The following is a 17,753-nucleotide window of genomic DNA, read 5'->3' as shown; positions in this document are numbered from 1 at the left end:
TCACGATTAGCGCTCACAGACTTAGAGGCCAAAGTTAATGGGTGGGCGGTGGAAATACATGTAACGTAACATAATAGGATGCTCAATTGTGAGTTTTCCTGTTATTTTCATTTAAAACAAAACCAAAACAACACACGTCATCGATGAGAAATTACTTTATACTGAAAAATGTTAAATTTATTTGAAGGTGAAAGAGACAACAGTTTGACTGCCTTTTTATTATTCGGCAATTTGATCGAACAACGATATGTATTGGACATGTGTTCCAACGGGAAAATACAGAAAAAATATATAGCTCTGTCCAAGGTCGGCCGGCTAAAGGAGTAGCGAATATATTTTATGTTACCTTTACTGCGGACATAGTTTACATGATTTCCACATTTTGAAAGCGCACCAAACATTTTGTTTTTTCTTTTTATCTATCTGATGAACAATGAGAAACATTTATAAAATGGGTTTCGTGTAAGGATTGTTTGTCGTAAAATGTTAGGTAAAATACATTAAAAAAACATTAAACGCTCGATCGGTGATTGATTTATTTATTGTTCACTATCCTATCCCTTGATTTATGAGATTTATGGTTGTATGGTGCTTTGTTTAAATTACTTAATTTACATTGTAATTTAATGTCGTACATGTCGTTAGCATCAGAGTTAAATTAAGGATTCCAAAGTTACAAGATCTCACTATTGTCTCAATTTCCGATTCATTCAGGATTTTATATTTTACCAACTTGTCATTTCAAAACTTGGTATAGTTGATGCTAATCATGAGTTGTTAAAAACTGACTTTCCATTATCTCAAAAAATCCCGAAAATGACGGAAAAACCCCGGAAAGTTCTACAGTTTGGAAGATAATGGAACATCAGGAATAGGGTGCATAACAGGGAAGGAATTTTTTGAAAGTGGACCAGGATCCGTCGGATCTATTTTTTGCGACGGTTTGTTCATATGCCCAGATAGCCCTTGGCCCCAATAGTCCAAAACCGCAGTCTTGGCTGGTGGTGAAGGTGCAAAGGTTGAGAAAGGGTGTTTTTTATACGTGATTTACTGCCGCTACAGACGATGGACACACATGTGTGGCGGCTCGTTGGATAGGTACTGTCCAGGAGACCCGGGGCAAAGACAGATATCAAATGTGTACTCAAGCACTATTCCAAAATAACAAAAAGTATGTATCAGTCAAAGGGCGGAAATTTTTGATGAGCTTTAGGAGGTGATTTTTTGTACCTGGTGACTGTTGCTGTTCAGATCAGTGGTTGCCCTGATAGAGGCTTAGCATAGCTTTACAATGATACCCCGCACACTATTAGCGACAGGTTTGTGATTTTTTTTTTGTACAAAGTGAATATCGACCCTTTACTCGAAAGAAAAATTAATTCAATTTTTGGGAAACTTCCGATATCGCCGCTATTTCACTAGAGAAACAAGTTGTTCTATCATATGTTATTGTATACTGACTGAATCAGATTTTCAAAGAACAAACGAATTTTTGAATGATGTTGTCTCCTTCAGGAGATATTTCAGAAGACTTTATCTATTTGAACCACTTTTCCGACCGGAAAGGCGATCTTCAGAATTTTTCAGTTTTTCATGCTCAATTCCATATGACAAAGAATAAATTTGAAAGTAGTAAACCGACGTTTTCTGACACAGACGGCCGGCTCAAAAGATCAACTCAAAACTAAATGACGTTGTCGACTGTTTGAAGGTCCCTTAAGTCTATGTTTAACAAATTGCTAAAACGCATTGGTTGTTTATTGGTAAATTTGACTATAATATCAACATCATGCATCAACAATGTCGTCTACTTTGTACAATAATTTGTTAAAAATTGAACTAATTTTTCTGTTGACCAATTTTCCGCTAGATTATTTTTTCATATTTCGTATAAAAATTTCGAACATGTTTTCCAAGCTAGTATTCTTCAATTTACATCCATAGTATTTTCTGTCACAATCGATGACATATCTTGCGGCCCTAATCGCATCATCAATTGCAGTACCAGCCACTTTATCCAGAAACCACTTTGAGCTGAAAATTTTTCAGAGGAAACGAAAATTATTCCAATGATCGAAAAAATTGGCTTTGTGTTTGTCGAACCTAAAAATGCCGTCAAGAATTTTATCCGTGCTGCTTCCATGACCATTTATAACGTTTTCAGCTGATCGTTTACTGAGTATGCAAATCATGCGTTGTGAGCAGACGGTTGGTTCTATGTCATATTTCTCAAGAGCTTTCTCCAAGAAATTCAGCACTCTTATCAGTTTGTTGTTGTTTAAATCGTCGTCTTTAAGAGAACAGATTATGAGTTAGAGCCTTTAATATAGAGGCAGGATTTTCTCAAGTTTTTCCAAATTTTCCGATTTTTTCCTAATTTTCCCAATTTCCTTTAGAATAATTCGGAAAATGTGAAATATATAAAGAAAAATTCGGAAAAAAAATATCAAAAATAGTCGCTGATTAGGAACGAATAACTATCTTTAAGTTGCACTATCGTGACTATCCACCAGAGACTAATCTTGTCCAAGACTAGGTGATTTACAGTTTTATCTAATTAGATTATTCTTTCAACTGAAAGATAGATCAAAGATCTACACGATGTGATTGAATCATGCACTCAACACTTGGATAGCTCATCCGAAGTTTCGTTAGTACTCAACCTGAACCGATCCAAAGTTAGTAATTTAACGGTCCAACCACGAAGATTGCATTTCTAATTATCCATCACCACTACTAATCCGATTTAACATTCTTACTTCTCTCAAATTTGGTACTGTTGGTTGGAGAGTCCGAATCAGTCAACTGACTTTTAAGTTGAGATATCGATCGCCATAAATATGATGCAAGAGCACCAGCCAAAACCTAATTTAAACGATCTTAACAATGAATAAATTATTATGAGAACAATCATATTAGGACGCACCATAACCCCTGCAAACACGATTGCTCCGGTGTTAAGATTTGCTAATGGACCCTGTAAAAGTAACATTAATGATTGCATCGTACACATAAAACACACTTGAACTAAAACACTTACGAGTACAGTACTTTTTACGGCATCAATTGATCGCTTAACTGGGATCGATATAAATGGCACGGAGAATTCGAAGGCAACCTTTGTGGGAAAACAGTAAAAGACATCCGTATCAATATTGGGTTCGTTGGAAAGCATTCAACTGTAGCAAACCTCAATGTTATTTTCTTTAGTATCAAATGTTAGCAAATTATTTTTAAAGGGTCGTATTTTCCTTCCTTCGCGCCTGGCTTGAAAATCACCGAACATATGTGTTTCATTCCAATATTCACCATCACTAACACTAACCGATAAAAACATCAGCCAAAAGAATAGCGGAAAACCGCTATAAATCAAAATAATCCTATGCATGTTACCACATTGAGATGCACTGTAAAACTAAAGCAAAGTTTTGCAAATCTTTTTCTTATTACGGCATTCACTTTTGTTATATTAACAGACATACAAAACCAATTGTATCAAACTATTGTTTCTTCATTTTGTTTTCATTAAGTGACAATTTGTAGTCAGTCATTTTAGCAAAAGACAATGGCCAATGTTATGCGTTGCTCTCGGCCTTTCATCTAGAAATGTTTAATAATTCAGTTAATTCCAGCATTGTGCGTGTTTAGTCAACATGTTATTAAATTGAAATTTGATTAGTACACTTGTAAAACAAAAAATTGTTTCAACTACTGGCTTTTGAGAGCTGTGAGTCTTCTTTTTTTTCTCGCAACAACAAAAGCTTTTTAGCTGAAAATTGACTGAATGGAAATGTGTGGCCAGTGAATTGGAGCAAAAAGGGTTATTAAGTGACGCCCATTTACAAATACGACCTTGGTTCCATTCAATAAATGGTGTTTAATACAATCAAGAGATGATCTGTGAAGATATTGTGGTTTTATGTTTAATTCGATTGCTAACCGATCTAACATAATGAGTAGGTGAAATTGTAGATTATATTCATCCTAATTTCACGCTTCTATTTAAACAATATTTGAAATTGACTTACAGTTAGAGGCATTGAAATTTCAGCATGAATTTGCTTCAGCTGTTTATACGTCTTGTTACGGTTTTACCACTATCACGCGCGTACGTGTAGCCGTTTCAACCTTATAAACTAGTATAAACAGTTTTCCGAGGGGTAAACCACTGGCCAAAAAAGTGGCAAATCAATTTCTAATTCCTTTCAATTCCGTTCAATTACCTCAATTACCGGAGCAAATCGTCTAATTGCCGGATTCGCTCTATTTGCTTTCAATTTCTTTCAATTTCTTTCAATTCCCTTTCAATTTCTATAGGTACTTCCTGTCAATTTCTTACAATTCTCATTAATTCCTTTTAATTCCTGTCAATTCCATTTAATTACCTCAATTACCGGATCAATTCATCTAATTGCGGTATTCGCTATACTTCCTTTCAATTCATTTCGATTCCTTTCAATTTCTTTCAATTCCCTTTCAATTTCTAAAGGTACTTACTGTCAATTTCTTTCAATTCCCTTCAGTTCAGGGCCGTATCTAGATGGGGCGCAGGGGGGGGGGGGGGCGGCGCCCCTCCTAGCGAAGTCATTTTTTCAATTTTTTTTAATTTTTCCCATACAAAATAATTTTTTTGGACCTTGCGCCCCCCCTAGCGCACTCAGATTTTGAAGTCTGGCTACGGCCCTGCTTCAGTTCCTTTCAATTCTTGTCAATTCCGTTTAATTACCGGATTCTCCGTCAATTCCGAGCAGGGTGTGTAATCAATTACCCGAGTGGTGTCCCCTCGCAGTTTTCATTGTATGTGTGGATCAGTTGAAAAACAACTGAAGCAAATTCAAGCTGAAATTTCACTGTCTCTGACTCAAAATCAGAATCAAAATTAGTAGTTAGATCCTGACACAAATTGAAGAATCCCTTCAGTTTGGAATTTGAGCACTCTGCGCCCTGGAAAAACTTAAAATAGTACATTAGTCTGCACTTTGCGCTAAATCGGAAGTAGTATGATGTATAATTAATCGTACTTCCCACTCGGATCCAGGTAGCGTCCTCGCCCAACTTGACCAAAAAGGTCTAATTTTCGACCGCGATGGTGAAGACGCCCGAGGATGGAGTGGAGTGTTAATATCAAAAATACACCTTTTTGGTCCTAATGACATAATATAATATACTGCACCAGCTTGTTACCTTGAGTGACACTTTGGTGAAGACGATTTGTGAGTTCAGTCATATGCAGTAGTGCAGTGATGATAAAATTACAGAACGGAAAATTGCAACCTGGAGAGGGATTACGACATCAGTTCTCTTTTCTCTATTCAATCAAAACTCTACCGATAAAGAACTATTCACCATTTCACTGAAATGTCGCTGCAACAAAACCAATGTCATCAGAAAAAAAATTAATTTTTACTCGACGGATTTTAGTCAAATAAAATGCCATCGTGTAGCACATGACCTCAGGACTCTGGAACAGCAATTTCTTTTAAATAGGTCCTATATCGGCTTGGGGATAAGGGTTTGAAAAAATGTTTGCTGCCGTTTCATCACTTCCTTTTTTAAGACTCTTATCGCCAAGCCGATATAGGACCTATTTTTAAAAAATTGCTGTTCCAGAGTCCTGAGGTCATGTGCTACACGATGGCATTTTATTTGACTAAAATCCATCGAGTAAAAAATTAATTATTTTTCTGATGACATTGGTTTTGTTGCAGCGACATCTTTCAATGATATAGTGAATAGTTCTCTATCGGTAGAGTTTTGATTGTATAGAGAAAAGAGAACTGATGTCGTAATCCCTCTCCTGGTGTAGTTTTAGAGAAAACTATAGTCAGATCTCCCGTAACTTTTTCATAAGAAACATGTGTGACTGCAAAGGAAACCCTAAATCAAAGGTAAGGATATAATACCATAGGAAGTGAACCCAAACGAGCATTGTGTATACCATTCGATTGATAAAATATCGATTATTTCCTTAATCGATTGTCAATATTTTGTTTTAAATTCAATATCAATTGAATGTTTTATCGATAATCGGTAAAATCGTCTGATAATAGGTAAATATCGACTCGTAATTTGATATTTATCTATTAACTCGTTAGAAGGACCTCGTCAGGATATCTGTATAAGACTTGAAGCGAAAATACGACGAGATTTTTTATTATTTTACAAAGTTACAGAGCTAGGGGAAGCATTATGAAGATATCGTGCATCTAGTGCAAACAGACACGTGCTTTTTTTACGTCATACGACATTCAACATTCAAGAGCTATACGGTATAAGAATATAGCCTTTGCTGTTGTCAGTTTCAAAACGTTATTGCTTTAAACCTATTCATACTAGGTCCCACCTTTTGGGCGGGTCAGGTCCCTTGACTGACAATTTTTTCAATATATTTTTGACCAATTTCATTGTTGAACTTCCGAAGCATCACTGATAAAAATGCCTACATTTAATATATCGATTACTCTAAACATGACAACGAAATTTGACAGAAAAAGTTCTTCAAATAAACCTTCGAAGACCGAATGATCTTTGAGTTCTGATTTTTCTTATAAATTTGCAGAAAGATTTTCAATCAACCACACAAATCGTAAATAAAATGCGACTCGTGTGATTTACGGCCCTCGCTTCGCTCTGGCCGCAAACTTCCCACTCGTATGAGCTATCTATTATTCTGTTTGATTGCCATTTTGTCGAATTTAATCAGAGTAGATGCGAAGTTTTACAAATGTGGAACGATGAGACAACTCTTTCACTTTGGTAAAAAATTAAAAAAAAAACGATAGATGTTCTTCTCTTACAGTTTTGTACAAAAAGGAAGTCCCCCGGTATTTTACAAATGTGGATGGTAATAAACGACCGATAAATTTTTTTTTTTCGTTTCTTCACTTTTGTCGATTCAGAAAACGACAAAAGTGAGGGATTGACAAAACGTCTTTAAGTTACATTTCGTATAAGGATGAATTTCCCTAGGAACGAACAAAACGTCTTTAAGTTACATTTTGTAAAAGGATGAATTCCCTTGGAACGAACAAAACGCCTTCTCGTTACATTTTGTAAAAGGATGAATTCGCTAGGAAATCGACAAAGAGTGAAGCAAAGACAATTTTTTTTTTACTTTTTACTGATTTACTGAAGAGGTGCCAGCGACATGTACCACATTTCTATCGGTATTTTATTATTTTTTATCGGTAAAATTGAATTTTTCTATTGATCGAATATTGGTCCCATAAAATTATTACGACTCGTGAGAATTACGGCCCTCGCTTCGCTCTGGCCGCAAACTTTCCACTCGTATGGGAGTTGTAACATATTTTGTTTGATCGTTGGAATAATGAATTTAAAAAAAAATATTCAGAAATTTGTTGAGAATGACTTATATCTTATATTGCCTACAAAGAATGATGGTTACATTTAACGTTTTTCATAAAATTTCCTACACTTTTCAATCATAGTGTGCTCATGAAATTTTTCTGCCGTAAGACCTTGAGTAAAAAAACATCTTTCTTTGGTAGTAGACGCATTAAATTTGTTAGTCAACTATCAAGTTGTTAGTCAACTATCAAATTTGATAGTCAACTATCAAATCTGATAGTCAACTATCAATTTTGATAGTCAACTATCAAGTTGATAGTCAACTATCAAATTTGATAGTCAACTATCAAGTTGATAGTCAACTATCAAGTTGATAGTCAACTATCAAATTTGATAGTCAACTATCAAGTTGATAGTCAACTATCAAATTTGATAGTCAACTATCAAGTTGATAGTCAACTATCAAATTTGATAGTTGACTATCAAATTTGATAGTTGAATATCAACTTGATAGTTGACTATCAACTTGATAGTTGACTATCAACTTGATAGTTGACTATCAAATTTGATAGTCAACTATCAAGTTGATAGTTGACTAACAACTTGATAGTTGACTATCAAATTTGATAGTCAACTATCAAATTTGGTAATTGGCTAGCAGGAGATGTTTACCGGTTCAAAGCTGGACATCGACTGATGGAATTGTTCTTTCCACTTATTAAATAAACTCTATCGAGAACATACTTATACGATTTACACACACTACGCAACCAAATCAAATTTCATCAAAGTAATCTTTTTCGATTGAGGCTATAATCAACAGTGTAAAATCCTGTTTTTCCTGGATAGCTTCCAGATCCTTCGTCCCACATTGCCCATCTTCGAACTTAGCCTCGAGATTTTAATTCCACATATTTAAAAAAAAGATTCATCCAAATTGCTTGAGAATTACTCAAGTTATCGTGCCTTCAACGATTTTTTGTCACCCACATTTAACGTTTTTCATACCATTTCATACATTTTCAATCATAGTGAACTTTTTTGTCACCCACATATTTCGGTATTTTGTGGTGTAAGACCCTGACTTTCAGTCAAGGGAATAATAAAACAACTATCACTTTAATAGTGAAGACTGATCCTTTGGCATCATAATTAATTGTATTTTTGCTTTTAAAACATTGATTCAGTAGGTTGAGTCTTGAGTTATGGTGACCGTGGCATTTCATATAAAATCGGCAGACTGATCCCATTCCCGTAGTGATGTGTGTTTATGGAACTCGGCTTCGCCTCTCACAAGAAGTACTATTACCTTAATTTGCCCCGTTAATAAAAGTAATCTTCTTATGAACTCGCGGAATTAAATCACTATCCCATTGCATGTATGTTTTCGGTAGATTAGTATTGTGACTATATTCCTAATGAGCTATTCCAGATATCTAGAAAAGGCTGGTACATTTGCAAAGGTGAAATAAATAATCCCCATTTTTGTAAAGTTTATAATCGCAACCACTTATATCCGTTCGACATACCTTCAAGTTAGACTAGACAATCGTAGATTTGCAAAGATTTGCGCTGTTTACGGTGATGGTGTAAACTTAAATACCTTGACGTTAAAAGTGAATTGTATTTATTCAGCTCAAATACCGTAACTACGATAATTTGTCGCTTATTTGTTTGAATTTTCAGCTTATTTCCCGACCGACATTAAAGTAAATGACATGAAATTTATGATCTTGAGAAAGGGAAATTTGGAATGTTGAAATGTTGACTGAGAAACGTTTTATGTGTTCAGTTAATATCTGTGATGGATTTGGGTATAAAATAGGGTGTTAGAATCATAAAGAAGATGTTTTCTTTGGAAAATGGGAAAGCACAATAATTTTGATGTAGAAAAGTAACTCTAATGGCACGGCAGAGTAAAGTTAACCAAACACGAGCGTTTGATTTGACTAGGGACCTGAATTATCTAGTAGCTTTATTTTTTGCGAATAAAATTAGTTCAATTTATGTCAGTGTTCATTTGAGTTCATTTTCATACAGTGTATTAGGTCCCTTATTTGACATTTCAAAAATGAACCGCTCCTGCCTGGTTTATTTTACTCTGCCGTGCTAATTGTTCACACAAACTGATTAAACAAAATATCTTTACGACTCATATGGATCTCTTTTAATCGTACTAATAAAATCTGACAAAAGTTAAAATAATTATTTGGAAAACGGTTTTTACTTTTGATGAACTTTTTGTTGCCCTATTCTAATGATTCTAAATATTTATCCACCGCATCTCAAAGTGAAGTGACCGATATTTTTTACCTGTATATAAAGCGTGCTGCTCGATGTACAATGTACAACGTACCCTACGTATTCAATTAATGATATATCATTCGATTCCACCATTTTCAACGAAGTAATAACAGTTTATTATTTTAACATGCTTTCTCATACTAAGTGAAATGGGTACTTGCGCATCTGTTTTGTGCCCAAAATCAACCGATCAAAACTGATACGTAAAACAATTGATGTAAGTGATTGAAAAAGCTTGAAGCATGAAAATGTCTTTCGTCTGACACGAACTCAGGACCTTCGGACTATGAGTCAACGATGCATTCCGTCTTGCTACACAGTCTTCTTACGTAACATTCCGTCACTATTCTTATTTTTGAAGCGCTACTATGCAATGGAAAGTTTAATAATCTTACTGTAGGTAGCGACTTCTTAGGCTATGGATCGCAATAGTTTTTTTTGTTAAACGACGGAAAAACGTTGGAAATTGAATTTCGAGGATGTTTGTGGCCAGAGCGTAGCGAATTGGCAACTCTTTTAGGATTCAACAAGTCGGAAGTAAGGCACAAATGCTTGAAATTGTCGTCAGTAGAATTAATTAAACAGCAGGGTTTGCAAAAAATGTTCTCTTCCCGGTATCTAAATCCGTTTTCCTGGCAAACAAAAACGTAAAAGTGGCTTCTTGCTATTTATTAACATTTCCCGCTTCATCGTTCAGATATCATCGAATTCACAGATAACCGAAATTTCTTTCCAAAAATTTCCAGATATCTTAGATAACGCGAGTGCACATTTTTGAGACCTCGAATTCGTGTTGTCTATGCACAACTTATTAGAAATATAATCACAATAACTTCAACAAACAGGAGGGATTCTTTTGAAAAACGACCTGCCGAAATCGGACGCATTTTCTAGTGGATTTTTTGATATGTGCCTAGATAGGTATTGGTCCCTAGAAGCCAAAACAACTTTCAAAAAAATTCGTCTAAGCTTGTCTGGCTAGTGAGAGGTGACCAAAAACCGAAAACATGCACCTTTCTTATGGAAATTTCTCGTAGGCCACGAAACATTAAAGGTCGTGTGGGGTGTCATTAGAAAGGTAGTTGTATGTACTTTCGGGGCAGATTGGGTCTTGTTGGGTTTAAAATTCATCCACACTAAGTTATGACCAGTTGAAAGTATGAGTAAAAAATGGATAATTACAGCGAACTTCTAACGGTACCCGTGAATCCGAAAAGCAACAGAAACACAAATAGACTATTTTTCCCATTTGATACTGGTCTTCGCTTTCCAATAATACCAAACATGAATGGGCAATGTTTCGATGTATGTGGTTTCTGTTGCTTTTCGGATGTATGGAAACCGTTAGAAGTTCGCCGAAATTATCCATTTTTTACCCATACTTTCAACTACACATAACTCAGTGTGGATGAATTTTAAACCCAACAAGACCCAATCTGCCCCGAAAGTACATGCAACTACCTTTCTAATGACACCCCACACGACATTTAATGTTTCGTGGCCTACGAGAAATTTCCATAAGAAAGGTGCATGTTTTCGGTTTTTGGTCACCTCTCACTAGCCAGACAAGCTTAGACGAATTTTCTTGAAAGTGGTTTTGGCTGGGACCAATACCTATCTAGGCACATATCAAAAAATCCACTAGAAAATGCGTCCGATTTCGGCAGGTCGTTTTTCAAAAGAATCCCTCAGAAGATTTTATCTATCTGATGTCAAAACACACACCAGTGAATGACTATTTTGCCACCTCCTCTGAAACTTCGAAATCCTTTGTCGTAAAAAAAAAAAGTTTGGAGAAATAGGAAATTTCAACAAGAGCGAAGTTTTGAGGCCAGAGCGAAGCATTTTTCTCACCGAAATCGAAGCATCAATGTGGGAACGAGTTACCGTATAATCGGTAGGGCGAGTATGTCAATCAGATGTCGAACGATGATGCTCATCGTTCTCTCAAACAACGAGGTTAAATGTAATTAGTCGTGGGCGAAACGTAGAAAGGACAACACTTGTATTTCACATCACTGTGAATCAAATAAATAATTGTTCATTTTATGGAATCGGTTGGCGTTTTTATTCAACTAGAACTTCATCGTTTCCTATATGGGGGCTCAACCGGCCAGTGATCAGTATGGAATATAAGTGTTGAAAAGCGGAAAAACATAATTACGTTGCGGAAAGTAAAGCCAGACTCAAAAATTTGTGCAAAGAGTTCAGGTGAAACGGTGTTTTCACGCTGAACAAAAGACGTAAAGAATTTAGGTGGAAACGTTGCCTCCATGCTAAATAAAAAGGACGAATTGAACAGTAAAGTGTTATAGTACCTGAAAATTCATACAACGCAAAGTGAAAAGACGAAAAAAGATACGAAGGACAACTTTCGAGAAGGCTTTTGTCACGAGCGCGTGGTTTGTTCAGAGACAATAGACGCAGCACACACATCAGTACAGCAGACGATCGTTCGAGTGTGTTTCATACATTGGGTGAGAAGAGCAATAAACGGATCGAACGTACATGCACTGTTAGACAAATATTAGGCGTGTCAGCGAAATGGAATGCTAAACTGCTACGAATTGAAATAAAACCGAGCGAATTTGGATCGAAGTCAAGAGTGGTCGAATCAATGATGGTCGAATCAATGATGGTCGAATCAATGATGGTCGAATCAATGATGGTCGAATTAATGATGGTCGAATCAATGATGGTCGAATCAATGATGGTCGAATTAATGATGGTCGAATCAATGATGGTCGAATCAATGATGGTCGAATCAATGATGGTTGAAGCAATGATGGTCGAATCAACGATGGTCGAGTCAAAGATGGTCGAGTCAAAGATGGTCGAGTCAAAGATGGTCGAGTCAAAGATGGTCGAGGCAAAGATGGTCGAGTCAAAGATGGGCGAATCAATGATGGTCCGAGTTCATGAGAGGCAGTATATCAAGCGCAGTGGATTGCCGAAAGTCCGAAAATCTGAACATTTGAGGGCAAATGTTTTGTTAAGGGGGGTTGTGTGGGAACGAGTTACCGTATAATCGGTAGGGCGAGTATGTCAATCAGATGTCGAACGATGATGCTCATCGTTCTCTCAAACAACGAGGTTAAATGTAATTAGTCGTGGGCGAAACGTAGAAAGGACAACACTTGTATTTCACATCACTGTGAATCAAATAAATAATTGTTCATTTTATGGAATCGGTTGGCGTTTTTATTCAACTAGAACTTCATCGTTTCCTATATCAATTCGGTTTATATTTAAAAAAAAAACAAAATTACTAGTTTTCTCCACCGAAGTATCAACACACTCATACTAAACATCAACAAAATGCCATTGATAATTTTAGCACATAATCGGTAACTTTTTCATGCAAAATGTTTGGCTATTCTCCATTGGAGATGAGTCGACTTGGCTACGATTTATACGCGATGGACATGTATAAATGCAAATGTTTTATAGAATTTTGTGATTTTCACAATTGGTTCATGAAAATTAAAAAAAAAATGGACGAAAACTTTTTCAGAAATTTCGGGCATTGATCCTCCTAGACAAGATCTAATGCACGTCGTGTTCATAGCGCTAATACACACACTCATTCACACAGAAAATTCCACTCAAAACCCCGATCTCTCCACCGGTTTAAAAAAAATTGTTCTTAGGATTTGGTTAAACATTGTGAACCCATCGAAAAGATTTCAGGAGATTTGGATTCATTATTTAGTATAGAAATGGTACTTTGCGGTTTCCCAAAAATGGAACAACTTCTTCAGATTTCTCACACAATATTTGAAGAAGTTGAACTACTGCTGAATGTTTTCACCGTTTGATTTGTCGGAATTATTCGGAAGTATTTGACTGATAGTTGCAGTAGCAAAAACCTGACCGTGAGTTACTCATGAAATTTTACATTCAAAGAAAATAATATCGATTGTTATGAACCGTGAGTTACGGTACGTTTCTAATAGAACCAACTGTCGGTCCATCGATTTTATATGAATTACCACAAGCCACGATCACACGAGTTGCGTGTTAAACGTACAATTATCTCCTGTTCCAAATCAGCAGGACTGGGGTACCAAAACGGACGATGTACGCAAAAAAAGCATTGGGAAGGCCCGAAAAACGTAAACTTTTTTTGGAAGAATTTTAAATCTTATATAGCGGATCTTCTTCACACGTTACGTATTGTATCCGCCTCACAAGAGTTCAACATCATTATTGCTCGAACTTCTGAATTTTAGTATCCTTATCTTGCTGTTTTAATACTTGGCCGATTTTCACAAACAAGAAACTCACTTAAAAAAACAACCATACCCACCGGGTGTGGTTACCCATGTCACAAACTACTTTCTGCGTACCAACTTTGCTTTGAAAGCCCGAATTCTGAAGTGATTTTTCCAAGCTCATAGAAGTTAAAATTCTGAACTTTAATTGAATGTTTATCTTGTCTGGTGATACCAGTGTTGTTGTTATGCGTTGAGAGTCGTTGATGTTTTAACTATCGTGGTATAAATGACTTTATTAAAGTGGAAGACTTCGTAATGTTTGGTAATTTTGAAAGTGAAATTGATAAACTCGTAAAGCGACACTTCCAGTAATTGTGATGAAAAAAATAAATAAATAAAATTTTACATGTAAGGTGCATTGACATATACAAGACGTGTATTATCATCTCTTCACGCTCAAAGCTTCACGAAATGGGTTGTGATATAGTTTCGTTCAACGAGAGGGGAAATCAGGGGAAATCAGATGGCGTTGCGAGTAACTCTATGATAAATTTGAATATTTGTATGGAGGATGTAAGATTTTTCTGAATTTAAAAATTTTGGAGTACGGAAATGGAGGTTTTTGATTTTTCTCGTTATAAATAAAACGTTCTGCATCGTTTAAAAATAGTTCCAGTGAATAATTATTTTTTCTTGAAATTTCATGCGGAACTATTTTTATACGACAGAAAACATTTTAATTTTAACAAGAAAAATCAAAAACTTTGATTTCCGCACTCCAAAACTTTTAGATTCAGAAAAATCTCACATCCTCCATACAAATATTCAAATTTATCATAGAGTTACTCCTAGCGTCATCTGTTAGTCTTTCTACATACATGCAATTTTTGCCAAAAACAAGATGGCGAAAATCACAACCCATTGTTTGTTATGTTGTATAAAGTTTTTCAAATGATTATTGTACAATGGAATGAAGTCATATAATCGGGTAACTTCCATTATGATGGCAATATTTTGTGCGGACAATTAAGTTAAAAGCTTCTTGAAATTCAGAAGGTAATTCGCAATACATCCATTATGCATTGTTCAAAATTGACGGATTGTAACCGACATTTTCGTATAAAACTGAAAATTTCATCAAAATGTTGGTTAGTTCTCGTTTTGTGAGTGGTGTGGCTTTATTGTGGTAAGAAAAGTGAACAAGAAACTCGGAGCAATAAATTGAAAAACCAACAGACAAACAAAAACGAAAAGAAAATAAATTCAGAAGCAGTGAAAATGGTGAAGCTAAATGCGAATTTGTTTAAATTACTGGGTGCCCTGTTAGTGGTGATTTTAATTTGTAAATCCTGTGGAGCCGTTCCCAAATATGAGGAACAGAAGTGAGTTCTATTTTTGTTAAAAAATGGTTTTTTTTGGTGTTCGATTCAATCAGAAAATTAACTAAAACAAAATATTGTTAAACCATTAGTACCTATCCAAATAATCAATGGCGCCGGAATTACAAGGAAAATGATACAAAAGCTGATTCATCATCAGTTAGTGACCGGGCTGAACGTTTAGGATTCACAACCGGATATGGATCCCAAGGATATCCGTATTCTGGATCGGGAGTTGGCGTTTATAGTCCACTGAAAATTGATTTAGGTGGTGTGGTGATTGGTGCACTTATCGGAATCGGTGCTCTACTTATTGTTCCGAAATTTTTAAGCGCATTCAATGGTGGCTACGGTGGTGCTGGAAATTACAGAAGTAAATATAAAACGGAAATTGAATTCAAAAATTTAGATGACGTATTTCATGCGGAACCATTGTATTAGGTGTTGATGGTGATCCTAGTGGACTTACGGAAATGCTGACTAAAATCGATGACATTCTGGGTAAAAATAATATCGATTCGACAACTTGCGTTCAACGGGCCGTCTGTACTTATGTACGTTCAGCCGAATATCATATGACGATGGGAACGGCCGATCAATCCGATCAAATCATTCACACTTTGACTGGGTAGGTTTCGAAATTCCTTTTGATGGAAATAAAATTTAAATCACAGCTTGCAAAGCGTACGGAACTTATAACGTTTCTGGCCCATTATCTGTCTCTGTTAAATGTGTCAATTCTTTAAAATCCACATCCGGTGTAATTACTGGCTGAGTGCGTTCATTCATTGATAAACGCTAAAAATAGTTCTTACATTCAACGCTACATATCCTATCCCATATGTATTACGAACCACCACCCACACAATTGTTTAATGCTTTTTTCATGTATTGGTTTGTTTATCATCAAATGGTACACAAATCGACTGTGTAATTCTAATTATAAATCAAAAGTAAATTGAAATAAAAAGTCAGATTTTATAATTAGATTTTTGTCGTTATAAACGGTCATATTTATCGATTTATAATGCTCTGATGTGTCATCCAATAATTTTGTAAACATTGCAGTAACGCGTTGGTCGAATACATGCTTGACGGTACGGCTATTAAGGAAGCTCTGGAAAATGGAAAGAATATGGATGCCAGAGATTGTGATACCATCTATCCGGGATGCCCGTTGGACAAGCAATCGTCGATGCAAATGCTCACTAAATTGTTACCCAAAAATGGACAATAATTTTATGGAAGATTAAGCGGCACATCCTTTTTATTAATTATTTTTGTAATCGAAACTTGCATAAAAACATTCAATTAATTATATTTTCAAAATTAAAATTTGCTTTTATTCCATTCGAAATGCCATTGACGGATTAACGCCGTTCACTTCCTCCTAAGATTAGTGAACTAAGACGGACGCAATCTTCTATGATACTCTCAGATATCGATTCTCTTGGAAAATTCTGTCACACTGGTGGCGACAGGAAGGTTCTTTGGGGACAGGAATGCTTCTAAGACTTAAATGATGACTGGGAAGGATCTTTGTTTTACAGTAATACATCCAAATCTAGATGAGATTGGGACTGTTGTCGATGCAGTAGATCACCTGATTGCTGTAAGTTCAAAAAAAAACCAATTCCTTACACTGTTATTGCTACGTTTCAATTTTGAATCCCCTCTGCAGGAAAATAATGGCGAGCTCCTATCCATACCAGGGCCTATTTTAAGGAAGCTTCTTAGTAGCTCCTTAGAATTGTTTACAAACTGGAGCTACGCAGGTCGCTTGTTATGTCTTATTATTGTGAAAATAAATGAAATGAAAATGAAATGAAAAGGAATTTAATTTCCAAAAATTTCCAAAATTTCCAAAATTTCACAGAAATTCTTAAAATTTCCAAATTTTGTTTTCTGTTAGATCTCATTCCGAAGTAATCAGTTAAGCTCAAAGACATGAAAAACAACTAAAAAGGCAGTAAAAACAACATTTACGATGCAATCTGTTGTGTTTTTAGATGAAATGAAGTGATGGAAAAATTTGAGAATTTTTGGAAATTTAATTTCCTTAAAATAGGCCCTTTCTATTTTTTTCTGATGAAAATGATAGGTATTTTGTCAGGTCACATTTGTTTCCTTCTAGATGGATTAAATTTAGGTTTCCATCGAGATTAAACCCCAAGGTATAACATTATGATTTAGCCTGTAGACTCAAAAACAACAAATTGTCTCAAGAAACGACTACATCTGTGATTTACATAGACGACAAAAATAAGCAGTTAACCTTACACGGCCAGAAAAACGAAAACTTTTAGCACCAATTAAGATACATTTATATATCATTATGTTTGTTAAAGCTAAATGAAGTAATAGAATTTTATATCAGTCTCTTGTAAATTAAAACCTAGATCAGTAGAAGTAACAGATTATAGATGATAGGTTGATATTGACGATTTAATTGCCGAGTTTGCGACGACGTGCATATCAGTTCTTCATAAGGCCACAATTAAGTCCTATCGCTTATTAATACTGTAGGTAGTTGAGGCGAGAG

The 17,753-nt window shown here is 35.5% G+C and overlaps 2 protein-coding genes across 2 annotated transcripts; one reads left to right on the top strand and one right to left on the bottom strand.

Moving 5' to 3' along the window:
* Positions 1-1,768: 1,768 nt before the first annotated feature.
* Positions 1,769-3,397, bottom strand: LOC119070527. Its single transcript, XM_037174901.1, has 6 exons — positions 3,191-3,397; positions 3,041-3,118; positions 2,927-2,977; positions 2,760-2,865; positions 2,104-2,290; positions 1,769-2,034 (listed from the first exon to the last, which is right to left on the bottom strand). The coding sequence occupies exons 1-6, from the start codon at positions 3,386-3,388 to the stop codon at positions 1,872-1,874; spliced, it is 783 nt and encodes a 260-aa protein (XP_037030796.1). The 5' UTR covers positions 3,389-3,397; the 3' UTR covers positions 1,769-1,871.
* An 11,386-nt stretch (positions 3,398-14,783) lies between these two features.
* Positions 14,784-16,518, top strand: LOC119070615. Its single transcript, XM_037175043.1, has 4 exons — positions 14,784-15,214; positions 15,304-15,584; positions 15,653-15,839; positions 16,280-16,518. The coding sequence occupies exons 1-4, from the start codon at positions 15,111-15,113 to the stop codon at positions 16,446-16,448; spliced, it is 741 nt and encodes a 246-aa protein (XP_037030938.1). The 5' UTR covers positions 14,784-15,110; the 3' UTR covers positions 16,449-16,518.
* Positions 16,519-17,753: the final 1,235 nt, after the last annotated feature.

This window comes from Bradysia coprophila (assembly GCF_014529535.1).
Source record: "Bradysia coprophila strain Holo2 chromosome X unlocalized genomic scaffold, BU_Bcop_v1 contig_98, whole genome shotgun sequence".
Classification (NCBI taxonomy): Eukaryota; Metazoa; Arthropoda; class Insecta; order Diptera; family Sciaridae; genus Bradysia; species Bradysia coprophila.
This window is presented reverse-complemented; position numbering and strand designations above follow the sequence as displayed.

Excerpts from the sequence above, each read along its gene's own strand:
- LOC119070615 (XM_037175043.1), top strand. The coding sequence starts at position 15,111 with ATGGTGAAGCTAAATGCGAATTTGTTTAAATTACTGGGTGCCCTGTTA. Across the intron at positions 15,585-15,652 it reads TGGTGCTGGAAATTACAGAA|GTGTTGATGGTGATCCTAGT; the intron begins GTAAATATAAAA and ends CCATTGTATTAG. Across the intron at positions 15,840-16,279 it reads ATCATTCACACTTTGACTGG|TAACGCGTTGGTCGAATACA; the intron begins GTAGGTTTCGAA and ends TAAACATTGCAG.
- LOC119070527 (XM_037174901.1), bottom strand. The coding sequence starts at position 3,388 with ATGCATAGGATTATTTTGATTTATAGCGGTTTTCCGCTATTCTTTTGG. Across the intron at positions 2,291-2,759 it reads CAGTACCAAATTTGAGAGAA|ACGACGATTTAAACAACAAC; the intron begins GTAAGAATGTTA and ends GTTCTCTTAAAG. Across the intron at positions 2,035-2,103 it reads ATTCTTGACGGCATTTTTAG|CTCAAAGTGGTTTCTGGATA; the intron begins GTTCGACAAACA and ends AAAAATTTTCAG.